General features: G+C 45.9%; 1 protein-coding gene across 1 annotated transcript in view; it reads right to left on the bottom strand.

Moving 5' to 3' along the window:
• Positions 1-12,757, bottom strand: part of ADGRD1 (adhesion G protein-coupled receptor D1) — a 72,547-nt gene that overhangs the window by 16,160 nt on the left and 43,630 nt on the right. The window contains exons 9-10 of the mRNA XM_066331810.1: positions 7,390-7,463; positions 5,455-5,578 (exon numbers count right to left, since the gene is read on the bottom strand). Of these exons, the coding sequence (XP_066187907.1) occupies positions 5,455-5,578; positions 7,390-7,463 (198 nt within the window). The remainder of the gene's footprint in view (positions 1-5,454; positions 5,579-7,389; positions 7,464-12,757) is intronic.

Here is a 12,757-nt window from a genome sequence, read left to right as displayed (position 1 = left end):
AGTCCAGAGAGGCCTTTATTTATATATTAAATGATAATAACAACAGTACAAATCTCTGTTTTCCTTCAGCTTGCCAAGCACTTTGTTAGGGACATAACATTCCATTTTTTAAAAAAATTAACATCTGTGATGACTTCAGGAGGCTCAATCTGCTCCCTGAGACCACAGAATGGATTTTGGAGGGGCCATGCTTAGTGGCACTGCACAATCACCGCCCACAGAAAAGCCTAATTTGATGCAAAAACTTCTTTTCTCAGGCCACAATGCATCAGACACTGTGAATTTAAAGAAAAAAAGGCCTCTGAGTCACGCTTCACAATGCAATCATCTTTATCAGCCATTTCCAGCAGAATTGGTTTTGAATTCCCCTTCTCTGAACCCCCAGCTCTGAGCAATCTGCAGTAAATTGCTGCAGAGGGGCTTTTCAGGATTAAAGGCACATTTCCCTCCAGCCAGCCCAGCCTGGTGTCGCTTATTTAAAACTTCACTGTGACGTGAAAAATACAGAGTTTTCCAAATATCACCGCCAAGATATTAATTAGTGTTTCTAAATGCCCACATCATTTTTTAAAATGGTTCTGGGCACCATGTCATCCATCAGTAGGAATTCTGCTCATTACAAATCTCAAACAGCAGGTTCTTAATAAAGCTGGGAGGAAGCACGGCAGGGAGGAAGGACTCAAGTCGTGAAGTGCTATCGGATTACAATGAAGTCTGGGGACCAGAAAAGCCCAAATTTTCTAGTTCTTCTGGAATGTGTCGGTGCAGCAGAGAGCAGGGTGTGTTTTCTGCCCTCCCTCCAAGGCCAAGGCTCGCAGTGTCTCAGGGGATGGTAAATGCTGCACTCACAGCACATTATCCATCCCTCCGGAGACTCCGGGGGCTGCTCTGCCCTTACACCCGGCGCTGGGCTCTGTCCTGTGCCTCCTGTGCCGGCAGGAGCAGCCTCGTCCCCAGTGCAGGGACAGCTCAGGACCTGTGCCATCCCCTCAGTGACAACTAAACCTGTGTCCATCCCCTCAGTGACACCTCAGGACCTGCGCCATCCCCTCGGTGACAGCTCAGGACATGTGTCCATCCCCTCAGTGACAGCTCAGGACCTGTGCCACCCCCTCAGTCACAGCTAAACCTGCGCCATCCCCTGTGCAGTGACACCTCAGGACCTGTCCCCATCCTGTCTGTAGGGACAGCTCAGGACCTGTGCCATCCCCTGTGCAGTGACAGCTCAGGACGTGTACCATCGACTGTACAGTGACAGCTCAGGACCTGTGCCACCCCCTCAGTCACAGCTAAACCTGTGCCATGCCCTGTGCAGTGACAGCTCAATACCCGTGTCATCCCCTGTGCAGTGACCTCTGAGGACCTGTGCCATCCCCTGTGCAGTGACAGCTCAGAACCTGTGCCATCCCCTCAGTGACACCTCAGGACCCATGTCCATGCCCTCAGTGACAGCTCAGGACCTGTGCCACCCCCTCAGTCACAGCTAAACCTGTGCCATCCCCTGTGCAGTGACAGCTCAGGACCTGTGCCTCCCCCTCAGTCACAGCTAAACCTGTGCCATCCCCTGTGCAGTGACAGCTCAGGACCTGTGCCATCCCCTCGGTGACCCCTGAGGACCTGTGCCATCCCCTGTGCAGTGACAGCTCAATACCTGTGTCATCCCCTGTGCAGTGACCCCTGAGGACCTGTGCCATGCCCTGTGCAGTGACAGCCTCAGCCCAGGGCGCAGCCCCGCGGGCAGGACCAGCCCCTGCAGGCTCCCAGGGGCAGAAATGCAGCTCTCCTGCCAGGCTGAGACCTTTCTGGGGGGCTGAGGGCGGTTAATACCCAGCTCCCAGGAAAACCCAGTAAAAACGGGGGTGTGTGGCTCCGGGCTCGGTCCCGAAGGATCCAGGGCTGGGGCTGGGTGAGGACTGTGCTGGGCACCCCAGAAGCACAGAAAGGGCGCTGCAGGACACACCAAAATACAGACACTGAGCGAACTGAGAGAGAAGTGATGGGTAAAGGTAAATGATGACATTGTTCTACTGCACGGGGAAATCCCTCGTCACCAAGAACAAGGGCTTCGGGCCTCCATTTCCACCATGGAAAGGGAGTCAGTGCTCTTTTGTGGAGCGTTCTGATTAAAATAGACTATCATGCTTCTCAGACAAAGGGTTTTTTTTTTTCACCATTACGGCACTCTTAAATATTTGTGCTTCTCCAAAATAGAAAAGTCATTTTTTGTTCTCCTCAGTTGAGCAAAATTCAGTAACTGCCAAACGATTCTCTAAGGAGTTCGAGGGGTTTAGCATCCTGCAGCACCAGCCCAACGTCTTCTGTGTAATTCTGTGGGATTAGGGACAACCAGAAATTCTCCTTCTTCCTCCCATCGAAATCAAGAGAGCTGTGCTGGCACAGGGACAGCCACGGGAAGAACAATGGCTCCGAGTTAAAAATCGAGAGCAGCGCTCCATTTTCAGCAGAGATGAGCACGGGCACAGTAAGGACAAAAGAAATACGATGCACAATCACACTGTGAACACATCAGGGAGATGAAGTGGAGAGAGTGAGAAAGAGCGAAGGAAGTTTACAAAGCAAGGCTAGAATAAACAGCCAGGCTGATTTATCTTTGTTCGTCTGGCTGGGGGCTGTCTGTAGAGATCTTTTCAGTTACACGAATTGTCAGTAATAAACAAGGACCAAAAAAATCACAATGCCTATCCAGCTTTTAAATATGCAACGCAAAAGAAAAATTACTGGACTAAGGCATTATTCTTTTTATGTTCTCAGCAATGAAAAGCATGCTGAGAAAAGTAATTATATTAAAATTACAAAAGAGTAGGAATCAGAGGGTGCCACATTATTTCCATTTCACTGTCCTATCAGAGTATGGAGCTGGCTAAAAATTTGAAGAAAAAAATCTTATGATTTCAGACTGCTGTTTTATTGCACCCGAAGTGCAGTGTTTGATCAATAACTGCAATAGTAGATTTAGGAAACAATGCTCCAAACTGATAAATTACACACCTATGTCCCATATTTTTAAAGCATTTTGTAATATTAGGACTTTTTCAAAACAGCCTTAATAAACAGGGATTGATGCACCTTTTTCTCAGTCAGCCATACCTTATCAAAACTCAGTTATAACAGTGAAAAATAAAATAAAATAAAAACACATATATTGCCCCAAGAAAAGAAATTTGGGATGACTTTCTTTTTGTAAATAGAAGCTCACAGATAAATGCCCAAACCTTTTCAAAGTCCTGGGCTCCCTAAAAATGCTCTGGGTTATCTCTACAATTCCATCATCAAGATCAGATGGTTTTAAATATTTTCCCTGTACAAACACTTGTCTGCTTTCAAGCCCATTGTGAGCTGCTTGAATTGTATTGATTGATGGTCTCTTCTGAATTGTGAGCAGGCTACAAACAGGATAAAAAACAAAGCCATTTCTGGCTTTGGAAATGCAGAAAATGTGTTCACAACCCCAAACAATTTCTACCACAGCTTGTACAACGCTATTGCTTAGCTGGAAATGTCCATCCACATGTGAACTTTGTGGGAGTCATTTTTATACTCTCACTGCTGGAAAAGACAGCAGGAGGACTAACAGGAAAAGAGAACAATTTCAGAGAATGGTTTAGGAGACATAAATATTTCAGTTGTGTCCTGCACTGGTGTCTCAGGGAGGAGGACCCAAGCTCTGTTTTTGTGTGGGAGAAAATGATTCCACTTCAAAGGGGTTTTTAACCTGGGTCCCCAGGTGCCCAGCATCCTTCTGCTGAGATGACACCTACGTGGCAGATGGTACAAATAGCCTGGCACGCTTTGGAGTTGTTGGATCAGTATAAAAATAAAATCTGCCAGATGGCTGCTGTGTTTCCTGGCAGGAGCAGAGGGCTCCACTGGCTGCTGGGGGGAGCAGAGCTGCCCAAAATGAAATGAGAGCATCTCAGTTTTCTTTGAGGCGCTTCTGGGCTGCAGCTCTCTCAGTGCTGGGTTGGGTTCCTGCTGTCTAGGAAGGAACATTCCTATAAAAAACAGTGTTCATACAAAAAAAAAATTGATCCATTTCAATTTATTTGGCCACAGATGTATTATAGCTGTGTAAACAGAACTGTTCATAGGGAGGCAATTGCACACTCCCACCCTCTTTTACTTGTTTCACATTATCTGTGTGCTTCATTTGTGAAAAGAAGACTGAAACATACAAAAGTTCAAGATCAGGTATAACATCATTGCAGCAGTTTGTCAGAGCATTGGCACTCTGGTGTTCAGGGGTGATTTAAACGGGCCCTTTCAAGCTTGGCTCATGAATTTCTGAACATGCTGAACAAGCACCAGTATGTGCTCAAAATCCACAGCATGTTAACATTTGCTGAAGAGGGTTCTAAGGACACCTGAGAGAAGTTTCCAATTGTCAGGTTGGTTCAGTGGGCTTTACTTAGCAAATGTTCTGGGGATTTGTAACTGAGCACAGCTCAAAAACCAGGAATTCTGTCTTTGCCTGACTCTCACCTTCACACCAATTACACAATCAGGAGAACAGTTCTTTTCACTAGTTAAAAGATAATCCTAAATGGTCGATTTAAAGGATATGTCTTGGACAAAGACTTGGGATGAGATTTTCCTTTTGTCATAAAGGGGAAAACAGAGCTATGGAAAAACATTCTGCACAAAGTCTGGTGGGTGTAAATGCATCAGACCAAAAATTTAAGGAGAGGGAAAGCTGAAAATGGAACTATTAAAGGACTGTGAGGAACTGGAAGGTCCATTCACATCCAGCCTTTCCTAGTTATGCATTTCAGACTTCTCAAGGAAAACTTGATTCCAAGGATTTCTATATGAAACATCTTTGATCTCTAATTACTGACCTTGCATAATACAAAAACTTATTGCACCATCCCATTAATCATCCCAATCCTAGATCTGTGTAGTTGAAAGCTGGGCTTTTCAGAACTATTCCCCAGTGGAGAATCAACCAATCTTTCAGTGGCCTTTAATTAATAGCTGTCCTGTTTAATCCTGGATAATTCCCTGAATGCTGCTCTTTAAAACAGGGTTAAAACCAGCACATTTCTCCCAGGATACTTCTGTCTTACAAGATGGGAGGTCTTGAGGCAAACCTGAATTTTATTATCAGCCTGGAGAGTTCCTAGAAAAATTGTACTTGGAAACCAGCTGGGGTCACGGGGTGCTTCACAAGCAATAAAGATAATAATGGTTAGATAAAAACCCGATGACCTGAGGAAGCAAACCCCCACCTTCAAGTGGTCAGACTGACACAGAGGGCTGGGGTGTTAATTAAACTCCCTGGATAACATGACAGAAGCAAGAAATAAATCCAGGCTGGGTATAAATGGGCCCAGTTTCAGCCCCTTCCATGATGTGAGGATGTGACTGATGTATTTATCTTTAACACAGATAAATCTGATAAATCAGGCAGTCAGGGCACGCTTTGCTGAGTCTCACCTTCAGAGGCACCACCTGCATCAGGATGGCAAAGTTGGTGAGGTGGTTGCAGAGGCACACGGAGTAGTTGAGGTCCCCACTCTCACGCACACAGCCCTCATCAGACCAAACGCCAGTTCCATTGCTGAAAGCACAAAAATCGGAACAAAATCTCTGTCAGCATGCAGCTGCTGCAGGGTAATTTGACATGCACTGCCCCATACAGGGGATAAAAAGGTCTGGAAGCCATCTCAGGCTGGAGACCCCACAAACACTGCCAGTGTCTTCTCAATTCCATCACAGAAATAGTTAAGGAGAATATTCACCAGGACAAGGCACAGATCAGTCCCCTCCATGGATGTCTCTACAGGTTTCTTCCTAGTTTTATAATCAATGAATGACAACTACACCATTGCCTGACATTTTGCGTCTCATTGATGGCACTTCAGCCAGATTTCTGTACTCTGAGAGCTGTGGTATCAGACAAGTCAATAATCCTGCAAACCCCCCAGAGCAGGGTGTGCTCTGTGCTGCTGACCCTCACCCCTGCACACCCACCCTGTCAGGACACTCAGGGCACAGACTGCAGTGTCCACCCCTGTCACTGCTGTCACTTCACCCCGGGGGCAGCTCCTGCTCCGCTCTGGGTTTGGCTGGGCAGGATCCTCAGGCACTTTGGGGTTTTGGGGCAGTTCTTTGAGCAGAGATCCTCATGAGTTTGGGTTTTTTTGGAGCCAGGGCAAGCCAGAATTCCCTGTGCTCTCCCAGCCTTGCAGTGGGGTGGGGGCACAGAAGCCACAGGCCCCTCATGGGCACCACAGGTCACCACCCCTGGCTGACAGGAACTGCTGATTTCTTCTGGTGTTTTTCTGAGTCCTGCAGAGTGACTGAGTGATCTGTACTCCTCTTAGAGCTTGTTTTAAAGACAGGTATTACCACACCTCAGACTTCTGCCCTTCAGGACATCCTTGAGTTCTCAAAGAGAGTCTGCTGTAGGTCAGAAACCAAATTAACAACCATGCACCAGGGAATAAACCCATCCTGACAACAGTGAAGCTCAGCTGAAGGACAGATCTAATATTTAAATTTGTAGCCTCTCAAAGCCCCCAGGGCCCCAGCCCCAGTGGAGAACAGTACAGTAACAATGCCCCAACCAGATTCATTTGCTTCATTAAAATCTGCTTTAATTTACTGTAATATGGGCGTAACCATAACAAGGAGTTACTGCCAGCAGCTGGGGCAGTGCAGCCCACGTGAAACAAACTCCAGTGAAACATCTCCTGTGACCTTCCCAAGTGCAGGATGTGCAGGAGGGGTCACAGCATCCCCACTGCTATGGCTCAAAACCTGCAAATCCCCACGATTTAAAAAATTCCCTATTCTTATTCTTCTCAATTAGTTCACTAGGAGCAGCGTATTTCAAATGAAAACAATTAAATATATTCAGTGGTTTAAAAAAAGAAATAAAAAGCTACTGCTTTTCCACAGTTCTTTGAGGTGATATTTATTTCCATTAAATTCTAATTTGCATTCAAGGTTATTATTTTATCCATTCCACGCACTGGCCAAGTTTTGCAGCTCTGAAGCACTGATGTGACACGATGCTGTGACACAGGCACAGACCCAGGGGAACAAAGGCTGTGCTGGAGCTTTGCCACCTGGAAACATCCCAGCACCTGCCCAGGTGGACACAAGATCAGCACCATTGGGGCCAGTCTGCAGCTTGGATTACAAATGTTTCAGTTCCAAATTACCACCCAGCCCAGGGGCTGGGAATAACCAGTCTCCTGGGGATGGTAATGAGGAACAATCAGATTGTTTTTATAACCAGTGGTTCCATTTTTTAACCATTTCCATCAATGAAAGGAAGCAAGAAGAAGACAGATAACACACAGTATCACAAAGTGCATGTAACTTAATAAAATCAACGTAAAGAATTTGGAATTATGGACATACCTATAATCCAGAAATGCACAGTAAAAATGAACTCTGTTACTTTTGTTTAGGGCTTGGCTGTATTGTCTGGGCAGCTGCAAGAAAAAGATAGAAACCCTGAAGGAATGTTCAAACAGGATAAATTCCACTATTCAGCTACTTCACATCCTCATTGCTGCAATGATTTCAACAGACTTATTACAGATTAACACACCAGAACTGGCAGCAAAATTGTTCACTCCTCTTATCTTCAACCCAACCCAAACATGCAGAGATTGGTACTCGGTGCTAATTTTACACCCTGGGATTAAACTCTCACCCCTCTGAGTGAGAAATCTGTGTCCTGTTTAAGCAAACAGCAAAACAGGATCGTTATTGTACATAAGCACAAATATATGTGTTAATTTTTGCAGGATTGGGACATCATTCTTCAGCATATATTTGGCTTCTTTGGATTTTGTTCATCGTTTGTTCTCACTGAGTAATAAAACTGTCACATTTTACGATTAATAATTCTGAAATGTGCATTGCAGTGACCAACTCCCAGCCATCTCCTTTCCACAACAGCAATTATTTTAAAACATACATTCAAACTGAAAGAGTAATGCCATAATTCAAGATTTTATTTTAGCACACCTCAGCATTATAATGACATAATTTCTATCTTCCATAAACAGGTTTAGCAACTAGCTCAATCTCCTATATTCAAGAAGCTCTGAGATCCCATTCCCCGCTCCCTTATGAGCTTGATGACAAAATTATTCAAATTATATTGGAGTGAAGTAATAGTTTGTTACAGACAAAATATGCAAACTAGAGAATTTCCAGTGTTTGTTCAACCCTTTCTAATACGTAAATCCCTAAAGTCCACATCATGTGGACCCTGCCTTATGGCAATTGTTTTATTACAAGAGTCTTCAACATAAAAAAAAATCACTGGTGAATGAAGAGCTCTCAGATTATTGCAACACAATTCTGCTGTCAAGACGAAAGATAATCAAGTTTTGCTTTCCTCGTTTTAGGGAATGAAGAAAAAAATCCCCACCGCCTCATCCTGCTGAAACTCAACCAAGGACAAGAAGTTCCTGATGCAATTTTCCCTCTCCTCTCTCCCAAGCCCAAGCAGCAGTGTCAGGCACCAGGCAGCACAGCTCCCTCCTGGCTGGAGCTGACCCAGCCCTGGAGGTGACTGAGCTTTTCTGCCCAGCCAGGGCTTCCACAGCTCCTCCTGGATTGCCACACACCTCAGGCTGTAGATAAGGACATCTACTGCCTACCCCACAGTTCTGCACAACAGAAATGGGATTTTCTTATCTGCCTGAGCACGTCCCCGGCCCAGATTTCCAGTTTCTTGCCTCACGCTGTTTCTCCCCAACCTTAGCCACAGCAGCAGCTGATCCTGCAGGTCAGGGAGAGAGCAGGGATTGTCACTGTCCCTTCCCCAGCTGATCCTGCAGGTCAGGGAGAGAGCAGGGATTGTCACTGTCCCTTCCCCAGCTGATCCTGCAGGTCAGGGGGAGAGCAGGGACTGTCACTGACCCTTCCCCAGCTGATCCTGCAGGTCAGGGAGAGAGCAGGGATTGTCACTGTCCCTTCCCCAGCTGATCCTGCAGGTCAGGAGAGGAGCAGGGACTGTCACTGTCCCTTCCCCAGCTGATGGTGCAGGTCAGGGGGAGAGCAGGGATTGTCACTGTCCCTTCCCCAGCTGATCCTGCAGGTCAGGGGGAGAGCAGGGATTGTCACTGTCCCTTCCCCAGCTGATCCTGCAGGTCAGGAGCTCTGTGGGGAGCAGGGATTGTCACTGTCCCTTCCCCAGCTGATCCTGCAGGTCAGTGGGAGAGCAGGGATTGTCACTGTCCCTTCCCCAGCTGATCCTGCAGGTCAGGGAGAGAGCAGGGACTGTCACTGACCCTTCCCCAGCTGATCCTGCAGGTCAGGGAGAGAGCAGGGACTGTCAGTGTCCCTTCCCCAGCTGATCCTGCAGGTCAGGAGCTCTGTGGGGAGCAGGGATTGTCACTCAGCTTTCCCCTGGCTCTGGGGACACCCTGGAGCCCTTTCCCCAGAGGGGGCACAGCAAACACTGACACACACCACACCCTGGGAAGGGACAATGGGACAGGTTCATGTCCCTCACCATCAGGACACGTCTCCCTGGTGCAGCCCCAGCCTGCTCCCGGCACTTTCTCTAATTTGGAGCTTTGCTGGCAGAGTTCCTCCTGTTCCAGCAGCAGCGAGGCCTGTTCCAGGCTGTGCTGGATGTCCATCATCTCCATGGCTTTCCGGACGCAATTGAAGGGATCTACAGGTGCCTGGTGTTACAGATTATTTCACTTCTGTGACAGACAGTGGATAAAAAACCATGGAAAAGGAGAAAAAGAAATCTGCTGTAATGACAGCAAAGGAACAATAACTGCCAGCTCTGATTTGTAAGGCTTCTCTGGGAAAATCTAGATTCTAATAGACTCAGTGGAAAGGGCACCTCGGGGTCAGGCTGGAAGAAGACTTGGTACTGCAGTCATGTACCTTTTACACAAATAAATCCCAGATGTATGTTTTACCCTCAATTAAATTTCTCTGGCAAGGGACAAACCATTGTTTTTCTCCATCCTAACTCTAAACACAGATGTCACTCATTAGACCATGAACTGAGTGAGGCCATACAGGCTCTGACCTGTCCAGAGCTGTGAGTGTACTCAGATGGGGAAAGAAGAAGTAAATAATAGTAATAAAAAATAGATAAATAAATTAAAGAATGGAGAAGAAGGGTCTCTCCTAATTTGCCTCCTTATTTCTCTGAAGAATCTGTCCCATGTTTATCAGCCATGATGTAGTCTCCACAAGGTTTCCAGTGCCATTTATGACAACTGCACCAAATCCTCATGTTCTGCAGCTGCACTGAAGTTCTGCAGCACAACTGTCATTAGGATAGAAAGCCCCCAGTACATAAGAAACTGGCTACAGAGGAATAAACTCCCTCTGATCTTCAACAGCTCCACTTCAAAGTACTCTCTAAGCCATGAAAAAGGAACTGACTGTACCTCAATATTGCACTTCTGAAGTTAAACTGTGTGTGACAGCTTATATGTGCCTTGGATCCTGTAGAACTGAGGATATTGATTTAATGACATTGATAACAGAAAGCTTAAAATACAAGCAAGCTTTTACACTAAAAGATTAAGTCACTTGAGTGTTTATTAAAAGCCTGTGAAAGGACAGTTTATGAAGCTTTCAGGAGAGGGAAGGCAGCAGCACACTGAGTAATCCAGGATTGTGCATGTGCTCTCCCTAATCCACATTCCTCACATCATTCCTTCTGCATGGAGAGGGCTGCATGCAGCGTCCCAAAAACTAAATCCATTGCAAGGGAAAAGCAACCAGGAAGAGGGCAAAGTCAGTGCCTTGTGATGGAGCCTGGACCTCAGGAGGGACTGCTGGGCTCAGCATCCCGAGGGGCTTTTCCAGCCCCAGTAATTCCGTGCTTGTCTGTCTGTCTGTGTCCACAGCAGGGCTGCCCAGCATCCCTTCCACAGAGCCCTTTCTCGCAGGGCATCAGACAAGCAAACCCCAGAAATTCAGAAGGTTTTCACAGGGGATGTGCAGGGCTGTGTGCTGGGAGCACAGCCCCTGCTGGGAACCAGGCACAAGCCTGCTGAGAGGAAGAGGAGGCCAGAAAAGGGGGGTGTGGGCTGAAAGGGCTGCTGGAAACCTTCAGGAAAACCTCCTTGCAGGAAATGTCATGAACACAATTGCAGAAGAAAAACAGGCAGCCAGCTGCTGCTGGGAGGGCTTGCCAAGGAAGAGGAGCCAAGCGGAGGGTGGGGTGAAGCTTTCTGAGATCAGCTTGTCTCTCCTCTCCTCCCCTGGATTTAAAAAGCAAATATTTTGCCACACAGATGTGGCCACCAGCAGTGGAGGGTGTGCACCTTCCTTCTGCAGTGTGAGGATGAACCTTTGGCTCAGGTCTGTCACTGACCCACCCCCAGCAGCTCCAAGGCCAGTGTTGGGCTTCTCCTCATCCAAAGCATTTGACAATTCACCCCACTGAGTTCCATCGGAGTCCACTTGTCTCTGTTTGCAAAATACAGAATTTTGTCTCATCAGAGATGTTTATGCCTTGCTTTCTCCACCTCCAAGGATATCATGGATTATTTTGAAGATGGTAAGAAAAGGCACTGGACAAGCCTCTTGTCTGCATGTTTGTGCCTTTTGAGCCACTCACAGCCTCACTTACAAATTCTTAGGTGTGGATGATTCAAAACAAATTTTGATTCTGGTTTATGGATTAAATGAGAGACTAAAATGATGCATCTAATTTAAGGATTTCCTGTTCTCACAGTGACGCCCCGACTGTTAGCGTGACCTATTCAGGGACACATGGTTTATTGACTTTCCTTTCCACCTATTTCTCCTAATTACCTAGAAGATTAAAACTTTAGGGTTCATTCATCTACTCAGTTACCTGGAAAAAGAAAGACGGAAAGAATAATTCACCCATTTCTATTGGCTGTTTTCTTCCAAGCTGTGAGAAAACTGCACTGCAACAGATCTTGGGCTTAGATCAGCCAACTATTTTAATTTAGAGTCCATTTGACTGATTCGCCCTAAGATGTAACTGGCATATGTAATGAAAAAAAAAAATTTGCAAATTGCACAAAAAGGAATTTAAGTTATGAATAGGGAATTAGAGTGTGCTCTGGATAAAAGCCAGACTTGCAGTTGTTCCATTGTTGTGAATAGAGCTGTGCCAACACACACTTTCTGGAGCAGTGAGCACAAGAGTGTGGGCTCCCAGGGCCAACAGGAAAGTTTGCTGCATATATTTCCTAATGGGACAATTATACAGTTAAAATATTGCATGAGATCACAGAGGGTGGGAAACTGATAGACAGCAACATAAAGTTAAAACCCAGTGAAATATCAGAGGTTATAAAGTCATCTGAAATCAGAGAAGGCTGCCACATGGATTGGATTTTGTTAGTCCTTTGCCTGAGGCTAAAAATAGTTGACACATCAATTCCCTGCAAAAATAGTGTTAATCAAATGTTACACCAATATCCTTGCCCAGTTCTCGGAGTTGTCTATTTAACAGCTGCTGTACTGGGCAAGCAGTGTGAGAACAGAAAAGGAGTGAAAAGACCCATGAGCAACAGACTGAAAAATAACTTGGCTGCTCTACCAGATATCATTTCTATAGGAGAGAGCAAAAAGGAGGAGGGGATGGATGAGAAATTTGTCCTGGTGCTTTCTTTTTTAATTATGGCACATAGCAAAATAATTTACTGCTTTCAAATACATAGAGCAACAGAAGATCATGTTATTTTTCTGTTACCAAGCCCACATCCATTTGAATAAAAATGCCATTTTCTTAACAGGATCCCATCTTTTTTAC

Source organism: Sylvia atricapilla, chromosome 17, assembly GCF_009819655.1.
Source record: "Sylvia atricapilla isolate bSylAtr1 chromosome 17, bSylAtr1.pri, whole genome shotgun sequence".
NCBI classification, from domain to species: Eukaryota; Metazoa; Chordata; class Aves; order Passeriformes; family Sylviidae; genus Sylvia; species Sylvia atricapilla.
The sequence above is the reverse complement of the archived record's forward strand: the minus strand, read 5'-3'. Positions and strand labels throughout refer to the sequence as shown.